The 20,957-nt window shown below is 52.5% G+C and overlaps 1 protein-coding gene across 1 annotated transcript in view; it reads right to left on the bottom strand.

The window, feature by feature from the left end:
- LOC129864898 (transmembrane protein 178B) overlaps window positions 1-20,957 on the bottom strand; it is a 241,551-nt gene that overhangs the window by 118,560 nt on the left and 102,034 nt on the right. Inside the window, exon 3 of the mRNA XM_055937212.1 lies at window positions 14,999-15,112. Coding sequence (XP_055793187.1) covers window positions 14,999-15,112 — 114 coding nt within the window. The remainder of the gene's footprint in view (window positions 1-14,998; window positions 15,113-20,957) is intronic.

Genomic DNA, 20,957 nt, shown 5'->3' with positions numbered 1-20,957 from the left:
TCTAGTTCCAGTCCCAGTCCCAGACAAAGTCCCAGTCCCAGTTCTAGTTCCAGTCCCAGTTCTAGTCCCAGTCCCAGTCCTAGTCCCAGTACCAGTCCCATTCCTAGTCCCAGTCCCAGTCCCAGTTCTAGTTCCAGTCCCAGTTCTAGTTTAAGTCCCAGTTCCAGTCCCAGTCCCAGTTCTAGTTCCAGTCCCAGTCCCAGACAAAGTCCCAGTCCCAGTTCTAGTTCCAGTCCCAGTCCTAGTCCCGGTCCCAGTCCCAGTCCTAGTCCCAGTCCCAGTCCCAGTTCTAGGTCCAGTCCCAGTCCTAGTTCCAGTCCCAGTTCCAGTCCCAGTCCCAGTCCTAGTCCCAGTCCCAGTCCTAGTTCCAGTCCCAGTTCTAGTTCCAGTCCCAGTTCCAGTCCCAGTCCCAGTTCTAGTTCCAGTCCCAGTCCCAGACAAAGTCCCAGTCCCAGTTCTAGTTCCAGTCCCAGTTCTAGTCCCAGTCCCAGTCCTAGTCCCAGTCCCAGTCCCAGTCCTAGTCCCAGTCCCAGTTCTAGTTCCAGTCCCAGTTCTAGTTCCAGTCCCAGTTCTAGTTCCAGTCCCAGTTCTAGTTCCAGTCCCAGTTCTAGTTCCAGTCCCAGTTCAAGTCCCAGTTCCAGTCCCAGTCCTAGTTCCAGTTCCAGTCCCAGTCCCAGTTCCAGTTCCAGTCCTAGTTCTAGTTCCAGTCCCAGTTCTAGTTCCAGTCCCAGTTCTAGTTCTAGTCCCAGTTCTAGTCCCAGTCCTGGTTCCAGTCCCAGTTCTAGTTCCAGTCCCAGTTCTAGTTCCAGTCCCAGTTCTAGTTCCAGTCCCATTCCTAGTTCTAGTTCCAGTCCTAGTCCTAGTTCCAGTCCCAGTTCTAGTTCCAGTCCCAGTTCATGTCCCAGTTCCAGTTCCAGTTCCAGTCCCAGTTCTAGTTCCAGTCCCAGTCCCAGTTCTAGTTCCAGGCCCAGTTCCAGTCCCAGTTCCAGTTCTAGTTCTAGTCCCAGTCCTAGTTCCAGTCCCAGTCCCAGTTCTAGTTCCAGTCCCAGTTCCAGTCCCAGTCCCAGTTCCAGTCCCAGTCCCAGTTCTAGTTCCAGTCCCAGTTCCAGTTCTAGTTCCAGTCCCAGTTCTAGTTCCAGTCCAGTTCCAGTCCCAGTTCTAGTTCCAGTCCCAGTTCCAGTCCCAGTTCCAGTTCTAGTTCTAGTCCCAGTCCTAGTTCCAGTCCCAGTCCCAGTTCCAGTCCCAGTTCCAGTTCCAGTCCTAGTCCCAGTCCCAGTCCCAGTCCTAGTTCCAGTCCTAGTCCCAGTCCCAGTCCCAGTTCTAGTTCCAGTCCCAGTTCTAGTTCCAGTCCCAGTTCTAGTTCCAGTCCCAGTTCTAGTTCCAGTCCCAGTTCCAGTCCCAGTTCCAGTCCCAGTCCTAGTTCCAGTTCCAGTTCCAGTCCCAGTTCCAGTTCCAGTCCTAGTTCTAGTTCCAGTCCCAGTTCTAGTTCCAGTCCCAGTTCTAGCTCCAGTCCCAGTTCTAGTCCCAGTCCTAGTTCCAGTCCCAGTTCTAGTTCCAGTCCCAGTTCTAGTTCCAGTCCCAGTCCTAGTTCTAGTTCCAGTCCTAGTTCTAGTTCTAGTCCCAGTTCTAGTCCCAGTCCCAGTTCTAGTTCCAGTTCCAGTCCCAGTTCCAGTTCCAGTCCCAGTTCTAGTTCCAGTCCCAGTTCTAGTTCCAGTCCCAGTCCTAGTTCTAGTTCCAGTCCCAGTCCCAGTTCTAGTTCCAGTCCCAGTTCAAGTTCCAGTCCCAGTCCCAGTTCTAGTTCCAGTCCCAGTTCTAGTTCCAGTCCCAGTTCTAGTTCCAGTCCCAGTCCTAGTTCCAGTCCGAGTCCCAGTCCCAGTCCCAGTCCTAGTTCTAGTTCCAGTCCCAGTTCTAGTCCCAGTCCCAGTTCTAGTTCCAGTCCCAGTCCTAGTTCCAGTCCCAGTCCCATAGACAGTCCCAGTCCCAGTCCCAGTTCTAGTTCCAGTCCCAGTCCTAGTTCCAGTCCCAGTCCCATAGACAGTCCCAGTTCCAGTCCCAGACAAAGTCCCAGTCCCAGTCCTAGTTCCAGTCCCAGTCCCATAGACAGTCCCAGTCCCAGACACAGTCCCAGTCCCAGTTCCAGTCCCAGTCCCAGTCCTAGTTCCAGTCCCAGTCCCATAGACAGTCCCAGTCCCAGACACAGTCCCAGTCCTAGTTCCAGTCCGAGTCCCAGTCCTAGTTCCAGTCCCAGTCCCATAGACAGTCCCAGTCCCAGACACAGTCCCAGTCCTAGTTCCAGTCCCAGTCCCATAGACAGTTCCAGTTCTAGTCCCAGTCCCAGTTCTAGTTCCAGTTCCAGTCCTAGTTCCAGTTCCAGTCCCAGTCCCAGTTCCAGTTCCAGTCCCAGTCTCAGTCCTAGTTCCAGTCCCAGTTCCAGTTCCAGTCCCAGTCTCAGTCCTAGTTCCAGTCCTTGTTCCAGTTCCAGTCCCAGTCTCAGTCCTAGTTCCAGTCCCAGTCTCAGTCCTAGTTCCAGTCCCAGTCTCAGTCCTAGTTCCAGTTCCAGTTCCAGTCCCAGTCTCAGTCCTAGTTCCAGTTCCAGTCCCAGTCTCAGTCCTAGTTCCAGTCCCAGTCTCCGTCCTAGTTCCAGTTCCAGTCCCAGTTCCAGTTCCAGTCCCAGTCTCAGTTCCAGTTCCAGTCCCAGTCTCAGTCCTAGTTCCAGTCCTAGTTCCAGTTCCAGTTCCAGTCCCAGTCCTAGTTCCAGTCCCAGTCTCAGTCCTAGTTCCAGTTCCAGTCCTAGTTCCAGTCCCAGACTCAGTCCTAGTTCCAGTTCCAGTCCTAGTTCCAGTCCCAGACACAGTCCCAGTTCTAGTTCCAGTCCCAGTTCTAGTCCCAGTCCCAGTTCTAGTCCCAGTTCTAGTTCCAGTCCCAGTTCTAGTTCCAGTCCCAGTCCTAGTTCCAGTCCCAGTTCTAGTTCCAGTCCTAGTTCCAGTCCCAGTTCTAGTTCCAGTCCCAGTCCTAGTTCCAGTCCCAGTCCCAGTTCTAGTCCCAGTCCCAGTCCCAGACACAGTCCCAGTCCTAGTTCCAGTCCCAGACACATTCCCAGTTCTAGTCCCAGTCCCAGTCCCAGACACAGTCCCAGTTCTAGTCCCAGTCCCAGTCCCAGACACAGTCCCAGTCCTAGTTCCAGTTCCAGTCCCAGACACAGTCCCAGACAAAGTCCCAGTCCTAGTTCCAGTCCCAGACACAGTCCCAGTTCTAGTTCCAGTCCCAGTCCCAGACACAGTCCCAGTCCTAGTTCCAGCCTCAGTCATAATTCCAGTCCCAGACACAGTCCCAGTCCCAATTCCAGTACCAGGCCCAGACAGACACCACTGTGAAGGGGTCCAGAGGGTGTGGCTGGAAGCCTTGAGAACAATTTGAACAAAGCCTTAGAACCCTTAGAACCTCTGACTTAGTCTCTGGTGGATAATGTTCACTGTCATGTTCACTGACTGCTTCCCCCGGTTCACTATTCATCAGTCCTTTGGTTCTTTTGATCTTACTAAATCCCTATGGTCCAGCATCTACGAAGTCTCTCTCTCTCTCTCTCTCTCTCTCTCTCTCTCTCTCTCTCTCTCTCTCTCTCTCTCTCTCTCTCTCTCTCTCTCTCTCTCTCTCTCTCTCTCTCTGTCTCTGTCTCTGTCTCTGTCTGTCTCTCTCTCTCTCTGTCTCTCTCTCTCTCTCCTACTCTCTCTCTCTCTCTCTCTCTCTCTCTCTCTCTCTCTCTGTCTCTCTGTCTCTCTCTCTCTCTCTCTCTGTCTCTCTGTCTCTCTCTCTCTCTCTCTCTCTCTTGAGTTTGAACATGGGTATCCTGCATGTCTTGTGTCATATCTGCTCCTGCCACGCCCTCTAGTGCTCATCTGGTGTCTCCTTGACCTGCCGCCACTCCCCCAGTGCACTCTCCCTCCTTCTCTGTGTGATTGTGTGGGCGGAGACAAGTGTGCTGGAGTCAGAGCAGACCCCCACCAGCTGCAACCTGTTCCATAATCAAGACCTCTACAAATACTCAGTCCTGCCACTTTCACACTGCCAGATCGTAATCTCCGCTACAGTTCTGCCCTCTCTGACTCTGGTCCATGTCTCCTGTCCCACGTCTCGTCATCCTGCTACTCTGTCCTGGATTCCCCACTCTACTACTCCCTTGGATTCCCCTCCGGACCTGCTTACCCTGTCCCAACCCCTCTCACTCCAGCCTCAGCCTCCGGACCTGCTTGTCCTGTCCCAGCCCCTCTCGCTCCAGCCTCAGCCTCCGGACCAGCTTACCCTGTCTCAACCCCTCTCGCTCCAGCCTCAGCCTCCGGACCTGCTTGTCCTGTCTCAACCCCTCTCGCTCCAGCCTCAGCCTCAAGACTTGCTTGTCCTGTCCCAACCCCTCTCGCTCCAGCCTCAGCATCCGGACCTGCTTAACCTGTCTCAACCCCTCTCGCTCCAGCCTCAGCCTCCAGACCTGGTTACCCTGTCCCAACCCCTCTCCCTCCAGCCTCAGCCTCCAGACCTGGTTACCCTGTCCCAACCCCTCTCACTCCAGTCTCAGCCTCCGGACCGGCTTACCCTGTCTCAACCCCTTTCGCTCCAGTCTCAGCCTCCGGACCGGCTTACCCTGTCTCAACCCCTCTCGCTCCAGCCTCAGCCTCCGGACCTGCTTACCCTGTCTCAACCCCTCTCGCTCCAGCCTCAGCCTCAGCCTCCGGACTTGCTTGTCCTGTCCCAACCCCTCTCGCTCCAGCCTCAGCATCCGGACCTGCTTACCCTGTCTCAACCCCTCTCGCTCCAGCCTCAGCCTCCGGACCTGCTTACCCTGTCTCAACCCCTCTCACTCCAGCCTCAGCCTCCGGACCTGCTTACCCTGTCTCAACCCCTCTCGCTCCAGCCTCAGCATCTGGACCTGCTTACCCTGTCTCAACCCCTCTCGCTCCAGCCTCAGCCTCCGGACCTGCTTACCCTGTCTCAACCCCTCTCGCTCCAGCCTCAGCCTCCGGACCGGCTTACCCTGTCCCAACCCCTCTCGCTCCAGCCTCCGAACCTGGTTACCCTGTCCCAACCCCTCTCGCTCCAGCCTCCGAACCTGGTTACCCTGTCTCAACCCCTCTCGCTCCAACCTCGGCCTCCAGACCTGCTTTTTCTCTCCCAACCCCTCTCACTCCAGCCTCAGCCTCCGGACCTGCTTACCCTGTCTCAACCCCTCTCACTCCAGTCTCAGCCTCCGCACCTGCTTACCCTGTCTCAACCCCTCTTGCTCCAGTCTCAGCCTCCGCACCTGGTTTCCTGCAGTCCACCCAAGTCTCCCCTGGCCTGCACTCCATCTCCCCCCTGCGTTTCAATAAATACCTTGGTTACTTCATCCCAGTCTCCTTGTCCGAGTCTGCTCTTGGGTTCCCCTGTTCCATTCCGCGTAACATCTTGTGGCTGTCTATGTCACTATCTGAGTTTGAACGTGGGTATCCTGCATGTCTATGTCACCAACTGAGTTTGAACGTGGGAATCCTCAGTGGTGTAAAGTACTTAAATAAAACAGCTGGTGATCTCATGCATGGTTCAGTGTTGCTTGCCACGAAGCGAGCATTGACGGTCTGTAACTTGTCTGGTAGGCTCTGGGCAGCTTGTGGCTAGATTTCATTTTATAATTCGTGACAGTTTGCAAGCTAGACTGACCATCTAGAACTCAACCTGTTCCATCCAGGGGCAGACTGACCATCTAGACATCAACCTGTTCCATCCAGGGGCAGACTGACCATCTAGACATCAACCTGTTCCATCCAGGGGCAGACTGACCATCTAGACATCAACCTGTTCCATCCAGGGGCAGACTGACCATCTAGACATCAACGTGTCCCATCCAGGGGCAGACTGACCATCTAGACATCAACCTGTTCCATCCAGGGGCAGACTGACCATCTAGACATCAACCTGTTCTATCCAGGGGCAGACTGACCATCTAGACATCAACCTGTAACATCCAGGGGCAGACTGACCATCTAGACATCAACCTGTTCCATCCAGGGGCAGACTGACCATCTAGATATCATCCTGTTCCATCCAGGGGCAGACTGACCATCTAGATATCAACCTGTTCCATCCAGGGGCAGACTGACCATCTAGACATCAACCTGTTCCATCCAGGGGCAGACTGACCATCTAGACATCAACCTGTTCCATCCAGGGGCAGACTGACCATCTAGACATCAACCTGTTCCATCCAGGGGCAGACTGACCATCTAGACATCAACCTGTTCCATCCAGGGGCAGACTGACCATCTGCTATTTTGGGCAAATGCCAGACGAGCTGGTCTATTTTTATCTCAGTGGGCCTGTCTAACTTGTGTTTTTATGGGAAAAATGATAATTATCTGACTTTTTCTGGCCTCAAGGGAAAAAATGGGCTAGTGTGTTAGAAATGCCAGGGACAATATCTTGTCCCAGTCCGCCCCGAGCTCTATACTCTCCCTCAGGACCAGTCCACCCCGAGCTCCATCCTCTCCCTCAGGAGCAGTCCGCACCAAGCTCCATCCTCACCCTCAGGATCATCCCCCTCCATCCTCTACCTCTCCCTCAGGACCAGTCCACCCCGAGCTCCATCCTCACCCTCAGGACCAGCCCCCTCCATCCTCTCCCTCAGAACCAGTCCGCCCCGAGCTCCATCCTCTCCCTCAGGACCAGCCCTCTCCATCCTCTACCTCAGGACCAGCCCTCTCCATCCTCTACCTCTCCCTCAGGACCAGCCCTCTCCATCCTCTACCTCTCCCTCAGGACCAGCCCCCTCCATCCTCTACCTCTCCCTCAGGACCAGCCCTCTCCATCCTCTACCTCTCCCTCAGGACCAGCCCCCTCCATCCTCTACCTCTCCCTCAGGACCAGCCCTCTCCATCCTCTACCTCTCCCTTAGGACCAGCCCTCTCCATCCTCTACCTCTCCCTCAGGACCAGTCCGCCCCGATCTCCATTCTCTCCCTCAGGACCAGCCCCCTCCATCCTCTACCTCTCCCTCAGGACCAGTCCACCCCGAGCTCCATTCTCTCCCTCAGGACCAGCCCCCTCCATCCTCTACCTCTCCCTCAGGACCAGTCCGCCACCGAGCTCCATCCTCACCCTCAGGATCATCCCCCTCCATCCTCTCCCTCAGGACCAGCCCCCTCCATCCTCTACCTCTCCCTCAGGACCAGTCCGCCCCGAGCTCCATCCTCTCCCTCAGGACCAGTCCACCCGAGCGCCATCCTCACCCTCAGGATCATCCCCCTCCATCCTCTCCCTCAGGACCAGTCCCCCTGAGCTCCATCCTCTCCCTCAGATGCCTGGTTAAACCCAGAGAGAAGGGTTAGGTCTGGCTTTAAGAGGGAAGAGAGGTGGCCTGGTTAAACCCAGAGGGAAGGGATGTGGCCTGGTCAAACCCAGAGAGAAGGGTTAGGTCTGGCTGTAAGAGGGACGGGATGTGGCCTGGTTAAACCCAGAGAGAAGGGTTAGGTCTGGCTTTAAGAGGAAAAAGAGGTGGCCTGGTTAAACCCAGAGGGAAGAGATGTGGCCTGGTTAAACCCAGAGAGAAGGGTTAGGTCTGGCTGTAAGAGGGAAGAGAAGTGGCCTGGTTAAACCCAGAGAGAAGGGTTAGGTCTGGCTTTAAGAGGAAAAAGAGGTGGCCTGGTTAAACCCAGAGAGAAGGGTTAGGTCTGGCTGTAAGAGGGAAGAGAGGTGGCCTGGTTAAACCCAGAGGGAAGGGTTAGGTCTGGCTTTAAGAGGGAAGAGAGGTGGCCTGGTTAAACCCAGAGGGAAGGGTTAGGTCTGGCTTTAAGAGGGAAGAGAGGTGGCCTGGTTAAACCCAGAGGGAAGGGTTAGGTCTGGCTTTAAGAGGGAAGAGAGGTGGCCTGGTTAAACCCAGAGGGAAGGGTTAGGTCTGGCTGTAAGAGGGAAGAGAGGTGGCCTGGTTAAACCCAGAGGGAAGGGATGTGGCCTGGTTAAACCCAGATAGAAGGGTTAGGTCTGGCAGTAAGAGGGAAGAGAGGTGGCCTGGTTAAACCCAGAGGGAAGGGTTAGGTCTGGCTTTAAGAGGGAAGAGAGGTGGCCTGGTTAAACCCAGAGGGAAGGGTTAGGTCTGGCTGTAAGAGGGAAGAGAGGTGGCCTGGTTAAACCCAGAGGGAAGGGATGTGGCCTGGTTAAACCCAGATAGAAGGGTTAGGTCTGGCAGTAAGAGGGAAGAGAGGTGGCCTGGTTAAACCCAGAGAGAAGGGTTAGGTCTGGCTGTAAGAGGGAAGAGAAGTGGCCTGGTTAAACCCAGAGGGAAGGGTTAGGTCTGGCTTTAAGAGGAAAAAGAGGTGGCCTGGTTAAACCCAGAGGGAAGGGATGTGGCCTGGTTAAACCCAGAGAGAAGGGTTAGGTCTGGCTGTAAGAGGGAAGGGAAGTGGCCTGGTTAAACCCAGAGGGAAGGGAAGTGGCCCGGTTAAACCCAGAGGGAAGGGATGTGGCCTGGTTAAACCCAGAGAGAAGGGAAGTGGCCTGGTTAAACCCAGAGGGAAGAGAGGTGGCCTGGTTAAACCCAGAGGGAAGGGATGTGGCCTGGTTAAACCCAGAGGGAAGGGATGTGGCCTGGTTAAACCCAGAGGGAAGGGATGTGGCCTGGTTAAACCCAGAGGGAAGGGATGTGGCCTGGTTAAACCCAGAGGGAAGAGAGGTGGCCTGGTTAAACCCAGAGGGAAGGGATGTGGCCTGGTTAAACCCAGATAGAAGGGTTAGGTCTGGCTGTAAGAGGGAAGAGAGGTGGCCTGGTTAAACCCAGAGGGAAGGGAAGTGGCCTGGTTAAACCCAGAGAGAAGGGTTAGGTTTGGCTGTAAGAGGGAAGGGAAGTGGCCTGGTTAAACCCAGAGGGAAGGGTTAGGTCTGGCTGTAAGAGGGAAGAGAAGTGGCCTGGTTAAACCCAGAGGGAAGGGTTAGGTCTGGCTGTAAGAGGGAAGAGAAGTGGCCTGGTTAAACCCAGAGGGAAGGGATGTGGCCTGGTTAAACCCAGAGGGAAGGGATGTGGCCTGGTTAAACCCAGAGAGAAGGGTTAGGCCTGGCTGTAAGAGGGAAGGGAAGTGGCCTGGTTAAACCCAGAGGGAAGGGTTAGGTCTGCCTGTAAGAGGGAAGGGAAGTGGCCTGGTTAAACCCAGAGGGAAGGGTTAGGTCTGGCTGTAAGAGGGAAGAGAAGTGGCCTGGTTAAACCCAGAGGGAAGGGTTAGGTCTGGCAGTAAGAGGGAAGAGAGGTGGCCTGGTTAAACCCAGAGGGAAGGGTTAGGTCTGGCTGTAAGAGGGAAGAGAGGTGGCCTGGTTAAACCCAGAGGGAAGGGATGTGGCCTGGTTAAACCCAGAGAGAAGGGTTAGGTCTGGCTGTAAGAGGGAAGGGAAGTGGCCTGGTTAAACCCAGAGGGAAGGGAAGTGGCCCGGTTAAACCCAGAGGGAAGGGATGTGGCCTGGTTAAACCCAGAGAGAAGGGAAGTGGCCTGGTTGAACCCAGAGGGAAGAGAGGTGGCCTGGTTAAACCCAGAGGGAAGGGATGTGGCCTGGTTAAACCCAGAGGGAAGGGATGTGGCCTGGTTAAACCCAGAGGGAAGAGAGGTGGCCTGGTTAAACCCAGAGAGAAGGGTTAGGTCTGGCTGTAAGAGGGAAGAGATGTGGCCTGGTTAAACCCAGAGGGAAGGGAAGTGGCCTGGTTAAACCCAGAGAGAAGGGTTAGGTCTGGCTGTAAGAGGGAAGGGAAGTGGCCTGGTTAAACCCAGAGAGAAGGGTTAGGTTTGGCTGTAAGAGGGAAGGGAAGTGGCCTGGTTAAACCCAGAGGGAAGGGTTAGGTCTGGCTGTAAGAGGGAAGAGATGTGGCCTGGTTAAACCCAGAGGGAAGGGAAGTGGCCTGGTTAAACCCAGAGAGAAGGGTTAGGTTTGGCTGTAAGAGGGAAGGGAAGTGGCCTGGTTAAACCCAGAAGGAAGGGAAGTGGCCTGGTTAAACCCAGAGGGAAGGGATGTGGCCTGGTTAAACCCAGAGAGAAGGGTTAGGTCTGGCTGTAAGAGGGAAGAGAAGTGGCCTGGTTAAACCCAGAGGGAAGGGTTAGGTCTGGCTGTAAGAGGGAAGAGAAGTGGCCTGGTTAAACCCAGAGGGAAGGGATGTGGCCTGGTTAAACCCAGAGGGAAGGGATGTGGCCTGGTTAAACCCAGAGAGAAGGGTTAGGCCTGGCTGTAAGAGGGAAGGGAAGTGGCCTGGTTAAACCCAGAGGGAAGGGTTAGGTCTGGCTGTAAGAGGGAAGGGAAGTGGCCTGGTTAAACCCAGAGGGAAGGGTTAGGTCTGGCTGTAAGAGGGAAGAGAAGTGGCCTGGTTAAACCCAGAGGGAAGGGTTAGGTCTGGCAGTAAGAGGGAAGAGAGGTGGCCTGGTTAAACCCAGAGGGAAGGGATGTGGCCTGGTTAAACCCAGAGAGAAGGGTTAGGTCTGGCTGTAAGAGGGAAGAGAGGTGACCTGGTTAAACCCAGAGGGAAGGGATGTGGCCTGGTTAAACCCAGAGAGAAGGGTTAGGTCTGGCAGTAAGAGGGAAGAGAGGTGGCCTGGTTAAACCCAGAGGGAAGGGATGTGGCCTGGTTAAACCCAGAGAGAAGGGTTAGGTTTGGCAGTAAGAGGGAAGAGAGGTGCCCTGGTTAAACCCAGAGGGAAGGGATGTGGCCTGGTTAAACCCAGAGGGAAGGGATGTTGCCTGGTTAAAATGTTCTATTAGAATTCAGTGTCTTAATTTAAATATTAGAAGACTGGTCCCCTGATTGATTTGGCTTAGAGGGGAGAGGGGGAGGTGAGGGGAGAGAGGGGGAAGGAGAGGGGGAGAGAGGGGGAGGTGAGAAGGAGAGGGGGAGAGAGGGGGAGGTGAGAGGAGGGGAGAGAGGAGAGGGGGATGTGAGGGGGAAGGAGCGGGAGAGAGAGGGCATGAGAGGGGGAGGTGAGGGGGATGTAGCGGGGGGGAGAGGAGGAGAGAGGAGAGGGGAAGACTCTCCAAGAGCAGGAAGTGGATTTGTTTATTTTCCCTTTTGTCATTTTTATTTTTCTGTTTTTCACGCTTGACAGAGCATCCATCCATCATCGTTATTTGTGTGCGTGTGTGTGTGTTTGTGTGCCCAGTAATAAGGACATTAACCACCGCAGACTGGGGTAAGACTGAATAGAGGGTGAGCGGGTGACCGTCAGGGCAGAAGTGGATGTGTTTTGTAAGATACAGTATTTAAGACCGTCAGGGCAGAAGGGGATGTGGGACGCTTGGCATTCAGGCCAAAGAGTTTAATCTTGGTTTCATCAGACCAGGGAATCTTGTTTCTCATGGTCAGAGACTCTTTAGGTGCCTTTTACTGGGAAGTGGCTTCTGTCTGGCCACTCTACCCTAGAGGCCTGATTGGGGGGGTGCTGCAGACATGGTTGTCCTTCTGGAAGGTTTTCCCATCTCCACAGAGGAACTCTGGAGTGACCATCGGGTTCTTGTTCAACTACCTGACAAAGGCCCTTCTCCCCCGAATGCTCAGTTTGGTCGGGTGGCCAGCTCTAGGAAGAGGCTTGGTGGTTCCAAACTTCTTCCATTTAAGAATGATGGAGGCCACTGTGTTCTTGGGGACCTTCAATGATGCAGAATTTTTTTTAGTACCCTTCCCCAGATCTGTGCCTCGACACAATCCTGTGTCGGAGCTCTACGGACAATTCCTTCGACCTCAAGGCTTGGTTTTTGCTCTGATATGCACTGTCAACTCTGGGACCTTATATAGACAGGTTGTGCCTTTCCAAATCATGTCCAAAGAATAGAATTTACCACAAGTGGACTCCAATCCAGTTCTAGAAACATCTCAAGAATGATCAATGAAAACAGGATGCACCTGAGCTCAATTTCGAGTCTCATAGCAAAGGGTCTGAATACTTATGTAAATAAGTTATTTCTGTTTTTATTCGTAACAAATGTGCAAAAAACTAAAAACCTTTTTTCACTTTGTCATTATGGGGTCTTGTGATGTCATTATTGGGTATTGTGATGTCATTATGGGGTATTGTGATGTCATTATGGGGTATTGTGATGTCATTATGGGGTATTGTGATGTCATTATGCGGTATTGTGTGTAGATTGACGAGGAAAAACATTAATTTAATCCATGTTAGAATAAGGCTGTAACATAACAAAATGTGGAAAAAGTCAAAGGGTCTGGAATACCTTCCAAATGCCCTGTATGCCTCTTTAAATCAAATGGACATTCAAACAGAGGCCATACGCTTCACGTTCATGTGCACAATTCCCGATTGTCGATCCTTACAAGCTTGCTAGGCACCGTGATCAACTTCGAATGATGGTGTAACCCTTGTTATTTTGGAGCCTTGAGGAGCCTTGAGGGGTACAGTCTGTGTTCTTTAACCCTTGTTTTTTTGGGGCCTTGAGGGGTACAGTATGTGTTCTTTAACCCTTGTTATTTTGGAGCCTTGAGGGGTACAGTCTGTGTTCTTTAACCCTTGTTATTTTGGAGCCTTGAGGGGTACAGTCTGTGTTCCTTAACCCTTGTTATTTTGGAGCCTTGAGGGGTACAGTCTGTGTTCTTTAACCCTTGTTATTTTGGAGTCTTGAGGGGTACAGTCTGTGTTCTTTAACCCTTGTTATTTTGGAGTCTTGAGGGGTACAGTCTGTGTTCTTTAACCCTTGTTATTTTGGAGCCTTGAGGGGTACAGTCTGTGTTCTTTAACCGTTGTTATTTTGGAGCCTTGAGGGGTACAGTCTGTGTTCTTTAACCTTTGTTATTTTGGAGCCTTGAGGGGTACAGTCTGTGTTCTTTCAAATGACTGCATGCTAACCAAAGCCATCCTCTCATCTGTAAAAATAAAAATGGATGACTGTTGTTCTTGACTGGAGCAAAACTCCATCTCTTCTATAGTTCACATGGGATTACAAGGGTGTGAATAGTTCCTGATGGGATTGGACAGTCCTAGATCCGTATCTGCTGTATGGAGGGATGATGGGATTGGACAGTCCTAGATCCATATCTGCTGTATGGAGGGATGATGGGATTGGACAGTCCTAGATCCGTAGCTGCTGTATGGAGGGATGTTGGGATTGGACAGTCCTAGATCCATATCTGCTGTATGGAGGGATGTTGGGATTGGACAGTCCTAGATCCGTAGCTGCTGTATGGAGGGATGATGGGATTGGACAGTCCTAGATCCATAGCTGCTGTATGGAGGGATGTTGGGATTGGACAGTCCTAGATCCGTAGCTGCTGTATGGAGGGATGATGGGATTGGACAGTCCTAGATCCGTATCTGGTGTATGGAGAGATGTTGGGATTGGACAGTCCTAGATCCATATCTGCTGTATGGAGGGATGATGGGATTGGACAGTCCTAGATCCATAGCTGCTGTATGGAGGGATGTTGGGATTGGACAGTCCTAGATCCGTAGCTGCTGTATGGAGGGATGATGGGATTGGATAGTCCTAGATCCATAGCTGCTGTATGGAGGGATGTTGTGATGCTCTGGAACCAGGAAGTGTGGAGGATGTTGTGATGCTCTGGAACCAGGAAGTGTGGAGGGATGTTGTGATGCTCTGGAACCAGGAAGTGTGGAGGATGTTGTGATGCTCTGGAACCAGGAAGTGTGGAGGGATGTTGTGATGCTCTGGAACCAGGAAGTGTGGAGGATGTTGTGATGCTCTGGAACCAGGAAGTGTGGAGGATGTTGTGATGTTCTGGAACCAGGAAGTGTGGAGGATGTTGTGATGCTCTGGAACCAGGAAGTGTGGAGGATGTGGACGCACACCATTAATGGAAAGTGATTTATGGGAATTTAAACCCAGCGGTGGAACAGAGATGGAGACTGGCCTTCAAAATGCTTCTAACTGTAGAACCGAAAACATATATATATTTTTTTCATCTGTATCTGTCGACTGTGTTTGGTGCGTTTTATGCAAGTACTGGGATGGGATTACGTAATGCTTCTCTCTTACTGAGGGGGAGAAAGGGAGGGACGATGGGGGGAGGAAGACAGAGGTGGTAAAAGAGAGGAAGAGGGAGAGTAGAGAAAGACAGGGAGATGGAGAAGAGAGCAAGAGAGAGGGAGGGGAGAGAGGGAGAAGAGAGAGGGAGAGAGGGAGAAGAGAGAGAGAGAGAAGAGAGAGAGAGAGAGGGAGAAGAGAGAGGGGAGGAAGACGGCCAGAGAAGCGATCAGCAGCCCTCCGTACATTATTTTTTACCTTAATTTAACCAGGCAAGTCAGGTAAGAACAAATTCTTATTTATAATGACGGCCTACCGGGGAACAGCGGGTTAACAGCCTTGTTCAGGGGCAGAACAACAGATGTATACCTTGTCAGCTCGGGGGATTCAATCTTGCAACCTTTCGGTTGCTAGTCCAACACTCTAACCACTAGGTTACCTGCCCCCCCATCATGACCCAAACTATCATGCTTCCTCCCTCCAATGACAGTGTGTGTCAGGTGACAGGAAGTCTCTCAACCTCAAAGCTTTCTCCTTGTCTCTTTTTCACCCCGAGATAAAGTCTAACAAATCCATTGACCTCGGATATAGAGTCCTCGTAATATAATAGTCAGTGCCTAATTACACATCTAAAACTGTAAGGGAAATATACAGACATCACTACTGGAAACAGGAGATGTCTGTGTAGAGAGTACAGAAACTACACATACAGACATAACTGCTGGAAACAGGAGATGTCTGTGTAGAGAGTACAGAAACTACACAAACAGAAACTACACATACAGACATAACCACTGGAAACAGGAGATGTCTGTGTAGACAGTACAGAAACTACACATACTGACATAACGGCTAGGAACAGGAGATGTCTGTGTAGACAGTACAGAAACTACACATACTGACATAACGGCTAGGGACAGGAGATGTCTGTGTAGAGAGTACAGAAACTACACATACAGACATAACTGTACAGAGTACAGAAACCCTGTTGAAGAAAATAAAGAATGGGAGAGACTTACGCAAAGAGTGCCACTCATCCTGTCGTATGGTCTTTGTGATGTCATACGAGAGGTTCTTGGGTATCGTTGCTGAAGAGTAGTGGTATTTGATATAGGAACATCTGGTAATGGAACCTGGAGAGAGAGAGAGAGAGAGAGAGAGAGGGAGGAGACGGAGGAGAGGGAGAGGAGAGGAGAGAAGGGAGGAGAGAGAGAGAGGGAGGAGAGGAGAGAGAGAGAGAGAGAGGGAGGGAGGAGAGAGGAGAGGGAGGAGAGATGGGAGAGGAGAGGAGAGAAGGGAGGAGAGGGAGGAGAGAGGAGAGGGAGGTGAGAGGGAGGTGAGAAGGGAGGAGAGAGAGAGAGGGGGGGAGGAGAGGGAGGAGAGAAGGGAGGAGAGAGGGAGGAGAGAGGAGAGGGAGGAGAGGGAGGAGAGAGGGAGGAGATAGGAGAGGGAGGAGAGAGGGAGGAGAGAGGGAGGTGAGAGGAGAGGGAGGAGAGGGAGGAGAGGGAGAGGAGAGAGGAGAGGGAGGAGAGAAGGGAAGGGAGGGGGAGGAGGGAGGAGAGGAGAGAGAGAGAGAGAGGGGGAGGAGAGAGAGAGGTGGAGAGGGAGGAGAGAAGGGAGGAGAGAGGAGAGGGGGGAGAGAGAGAGAGAGGGGAGAGAGGAGAGAGGAGAGGGAGGAGAGAGAGAGAGGGGGGAGAAAAGGGAGGAGAGAGAGAGAGAGGGGGGGGAGAGAGAGGGAGGAGAAAGAGAGAGAGAGGGGGAGGAGAGAAGGGAGGAGAGTGAGAGAACCAGTTTAGATGTGTGACAGTGACAACATCACCTTAAAGACCGTTACCTTGTGAATAGGAGTCATTTCAGATTACAATGACTTGATGAGCACATAAAGGTTCTGTATGGTTTAGTTCTGTTAAAAGGGTTGATAGATGAAAAGGTTATTTCTGTTAGACACTAATTCAATAACCACTCATGGACATCACATTGTTGTATTGAGACAATGGGCTGACGGGCTCTATTATGTGGAACACGTTGTGTCTGTTCAACTGATGGGAAAAAGTCCAGCTCATTTACTTTTAGATTTTAGTAGCGTGACAATCCCAGCAGTCAGAGGAATGATTTTATTCAGTTCATTAAAATGTTTATAAATCCTTCAGTGATAGGAGCTACGCAGCATTAAACATGAGTTTGAACAATGTGACATTCCTATAAATCTGTAAACGTGTTTGACTGTGTATCAGGTCGGTGGTTCACCTCAACAATTCCGTGACAATGTCAGACACTTTAAGGTCACCTCGTCTGACCCCGACTAGACTCCCTGCCATAGAAATATAATACTAGAATGGACATGAACCTTCTTATGATGGTCCAAGGGGTCATGTTAGTCAGGGAGTTGGTCGACTGTGGTTTACCAGTGCTGTGATTTAAGATATTGTGTAAAACAATGAATGTGAAGACTTTATCTGCACTGTATGTGTTAGTTAGCTAGCTAGACAGACAGTTTTAGAAGGAATGATTCCAAACAGTTTATTTTTTATTAACTGCTAATATGACAAAAATCCATTGAAACAATGCAGTGAATCACAGAGACCACAGACCACAGACCACGCTCAAACCAGTAGATGACAGGACTGGCTCAAACCAGTAGATGACAGGACTGGCTCAAACCAGGTGATGACAGGACTGGCTCAAACCAGTAGACGACAGGACTGGCTCAAACCAGGTGATGACAGGACTGGCTCAAACCAGGTGATGACAGGACTGGCTCAAACCAGTAGATGACAGGACTGGCTCAAACCAGGTGATGACAGGACTGGCTCAAACCAGGTGATGACAGGACTGGCTCAAACCAGGTGATGACAGGACTGGCTCAAACCAGTAGATGACAGGACTGGCTCAAACCAGGTGATGACAGGACTGGCTCAAACCAGGTGATGGCAGGACTGGCTCAAACCAGGTGATGGCAGGACTGGCTCAAACCAGGTGATGACAGGACTGGCTCAAACCAGGTGATGACAGGACTGGCTCAAACCAGGTGATGACAGGACTGGCTCAAACCAGGTGATGACAGGACTGGCTCAAACCAGGTGATGACAGGACTGGCTCAAACCAGTCACTGGTTTTTACTCACAACTTTCCCCCCAAAAACTCAAACTGAGACGTTTATGGTCTGTTTACAAATATTTTAGAGGATACGTATTTAAAAAAATATATAAAACCTGTATAAAATGTATTTATAATTATATGATCATATTTTAGGTTGACTATAATTCCATTACACAATTTCTGATCATCACATGCCTTCCTTTTATTAGAATGTGGGGGTGGCAGGGTAGCCTAGTGGTTAGAGCGTTGGACTAGTAACCCATTTGAAAGGTGGTGGCAGGGTAGCCTAGTGGTTAGAGCGTTGGACTAGTAACCCAGGTGAAAGGTGGTGGCAGGGTAGCCTAGTGGTTAGAGCAGGTAGCCTAGTGGTTAGAGCGTTGGACTAGTAACCCAGGTGAAAGGTGGTGGCAGGGTAGCCTAGTGGTTAGAGCGTTGGACTAGTAACCCAGGTGAAAGGTGGTGGCAGGGTAGCCTAGTGGTTAGAGCGTTGGACTAGTAACCCAGGTGAAAGGTGGTGGCAGGGTAGCCTAGTGGTTAGAGCAGGTAGCCTAGTGGTTAGAGCGTTGGACTAGTAACCCAGGTGAAAGGTGGTGGCAGGGTAGCCTAGTGGTTAGAGCAGGTAGCCTAGTGGTTAGAGCGTTGGACTAGTAACCCAGGTGAAAGGTGGTGGCAGGGTAGCCTAGTGGTTAGAGCAGGTAGCCTAGTGGTTAGAGCGTTGGACTAGTAACCCAGGTGAAAGGTGGTGGCAGGGTAGCCTAGTGGTTAGAGCAGGTAGCCTAGTGGTTAGAGCGTTGGACTAGTAACCCAGGTGAAAGGTGGTGGCAGGGTAGCCTAGTGGTTAGAGCAGGTAGCCTAGTGGTTAGAGCGTTGGACTAGTAACTGAGAAGTTGCAAGTTCAAATCCCCGAGCTGACAATACAGTAGTGTGGTTTCAATTCTACATGGAAAAACACAGCTGTGTGTGTGTGTGTGTGTGTGTGTGTGTGTGTGTGTGTGTGTGTGTGTGTGTGTGTGTGTGTGTGTGTGTGTGTGTGTGTGTGTGTGTGTGTGTGTGTGTGTGTGCCCACACAATTGTCTTATATGAGCTGCTATAGAGTTTCCTAATGGTCAGGGAGAGACGGAGAGGCCAGAGTGAGACAGAGACGCCAGGGAGAGACGGTGAGGCGGAGAGGCCAGAGTGAGACGGAGAGACCAGAGTGAGACGGAGAGGCCAGAGTGAGACGGAGACGTCAGGGAGAGACGGAGAGGCCAGAGTGAGACGGAGACGTCAGGGAGAGACGGAGAGGCCAGAGTGAGACGGAGACGTCAGGGAGAGACGGAGAGGCCAGAGAGAGACGGAGACGTCAGGGAGAGACGGAGAGGCCAGATTGAGACGGAGAGGCCAGAGTGAGACGGAGAGGCCAGAGTGAGACGGAGAGGCCAGAGTGAGACGGAGACGTCAGGGAGAGACGGAGAGGCCAGAGTGAGACGGAGACGTCAGGGAGAGACGGAGAGGCCAGAGTGAATACGGAGACGTCAGGGAGAGACGGAGAGGCCAGAGAGAGACGGAGACGTCAGGGAGAGACGGAGAGGCCAGAGTGAGACAGAGAGGCCAGAGTGAGACGGAGACGTCAGGGAGAGACGGAGAGGCCAGAGAGAGACAGAGACGTCAGGGAGAGACGGAGAGGCCAGAATGAGACGGAGACGTCAGGGAGAGACGGAGAGGCCAGAGTGAGACGGAGAGGCCAGGGAGAGACGGAGAGGCCAGAGAGAGACGGAGACGTCAGGGAGAGACGGAGAGGCCAGAGTGAGACGGAGACGTCAGAGTGAGACGGAGAGGCCAGGGAGAGACGGAGAGGCCAGAGTGAGACGGAGACGTCAGGGAGAGACGGAGAGGCCAGAGTGAGACGGAGACGTCAGGGAGAGACGGAGAGGCCAGAGTGAGACGGAGAGGCCAGAGTGAGACGGAGAGGCCAGAATGAGACGGAGACGTCAGGGAGAGACGGAGAGGCCAGAGTGAGACGGAGAGGCCAGAGTGAGACGGAGAGGCCAGAGTGAGACGGAGACGTCAGGGAGAGACGGAGAGGCCAGAGAGAGACAGAGACGTCAGGGAGAGACGGAGAGGCCAGAATGAGACAGAGACGTCAGGGAGAGACGGAGAGGCCAGAGTGAGACGGAGACGTCAGGGAGAGACGGAGAGGCCAGAGTGAGACGGAGAGGCCAGAGAGAGACGGAGACGTCAGGGAGAGACGGAGAGGCCAGAGTGAGACGGAGACGTCAGGGAGAGACGGAGAGGCCAGAGTGAGACGGAGAGGCCAGAGAGAGACAGAGAGGCCAGAGTGAGACGGAGAGGCCAGAGTGAGACGGAGAGGCCAGAGTGAGACGGAGAGGCCAGAGTGAGACTGAGAGGCCAGGGAAAGACTGAGAGTCCAGGAAGAGTCAGAGAGACCAAAGTGAGACGGAGAGGCCAGAGAGAGACGGAGAGGCCAGAGTGAGACGGAGAGGCCAGAGTGAGACGGAGACGTCAGGGAGAGGCCAGAGTGAGACAGAGAGGCCAGAGAGAGACGGAGAGGCCAGAGTGAGACGGAGAGGCCAGAGTGAGACGGAGAGGCCAGAGTGAGACGGAGACGTCAGGGAGAGGCCAGAGTGAGACGGAGACGTCAGGGAGAGACGGAGAGGCCAGAGTGAGACGGAGACGTCAGGGAGAGACGGAGAGGCCAGAGTGAGACGGAGACGTCAGGGAGAGGCCAGAGTGAGACAGAGAGGCCAGAGAGAGACGGAGAGGCCAGAGTGAGACGGAGAGGCCAGAGTGAGACGGAGACGTCAGGGAGAGGCCAGAGTGAGACAGAGAGGCCAGAGTGAGACGGAGACGTCAGGGAGAGACGGAAAGGCCAGAGTGAGACTGAGAGGCCAGGGAGAGACAGAGAGGCCAGCTGCCTTTCCGATATACTACGGGAGGCCGTTACGGAGCCAGAAACCATTTAAACCCATTGACATTCTGGACTCGTAGGGCTCATTCTGGCTCTTTTAAAGGGCAGCTTCTCCACTTTAATGGTTGAAAAAATACAATGTGTGAAATAAAGGGGTTAGAGAAGTGGCTTGTGGGTAATAGGGGTCTGACGGAAGTTTAGACCAATCAGTATACATCAAACCTTAGCTGACAGCTATGACTATCTTATCGCAATTACCTACCTAAATTCACACTACATGGCCAAAAGTAGGTTGCCACCCCCGTCAAATGAGTGGATTCGGCTATTTCAGCCAGAGCCGTTGTTGACAGGTATATAAAAACAAGCACACCGCCATGCAATCTCCATAGACAAACATTGGCAGTAGAATGGCCTGACTGAAGTTGCTCAGGGACTTACAAAGTGGCACCGTCATAGGATGCCACCTTTCCAACAAGTCAGTTTGTCAAATTTCTGCCCTGCTAGAGCTTCCCCGGTCAACTGTAAGTGCTGTTATTGTGAAGTGGAAACGTCTAGGAGCAACAACGGCTCAGCCGCAAAGTGGTAGGACACACAAGCCCACAGAACGGGACCGCCGAGTGCTGAAGTGCATAAAAATCATCTGTCCTCGGTTGCAACACTCACTACCGAGTTCCAAACTGCTTCTGGAAGCAACGTCAGCACAATAACTGTTCGTCGAGAGCTTCATGAAATGGGTTTCCATGGCCGAGCAGCCGCACACAAGCCTAAGATCACCATGCGCAATGCCAGGGTCGGCTGGAGGGTTTAAAACTTCCTTTAAAGACGGGGGTTGGTCTCTTGCCTTCCACCCCCCTTTTTTTATCACCAGGGCATTTTGCAGTTCAATTTTCCTGGTTATTTTGCTAAGGATTAATAGCAGCGATTGATCAATACACCTTCCATTCGACATTCTTCCCTCCAAGAATTCAGGT

The sequence above is a fragment of the Salvelinus fontinalis genome, chromosome 11 (genome assembly GCF_029448725.1).
Source record: "Salvelinus fontinalis isolate EN_2023a chromosome 11, ASM2944872v1, whole genome shotgun sequence".
NCBI classification, from domain to species: domain Eukaryota; kingdom Metazoa; phylum Chordata; class Actinopteri; order Salmoniformes; family Salmonidae; genus Salvelinus; species Salvelinus fontinalis.
The sequence above is the reverse complement of the archived record's forward strand: the minus strand, read 5'-3'. Positions and strand labels throughout refer to the sequence as shown.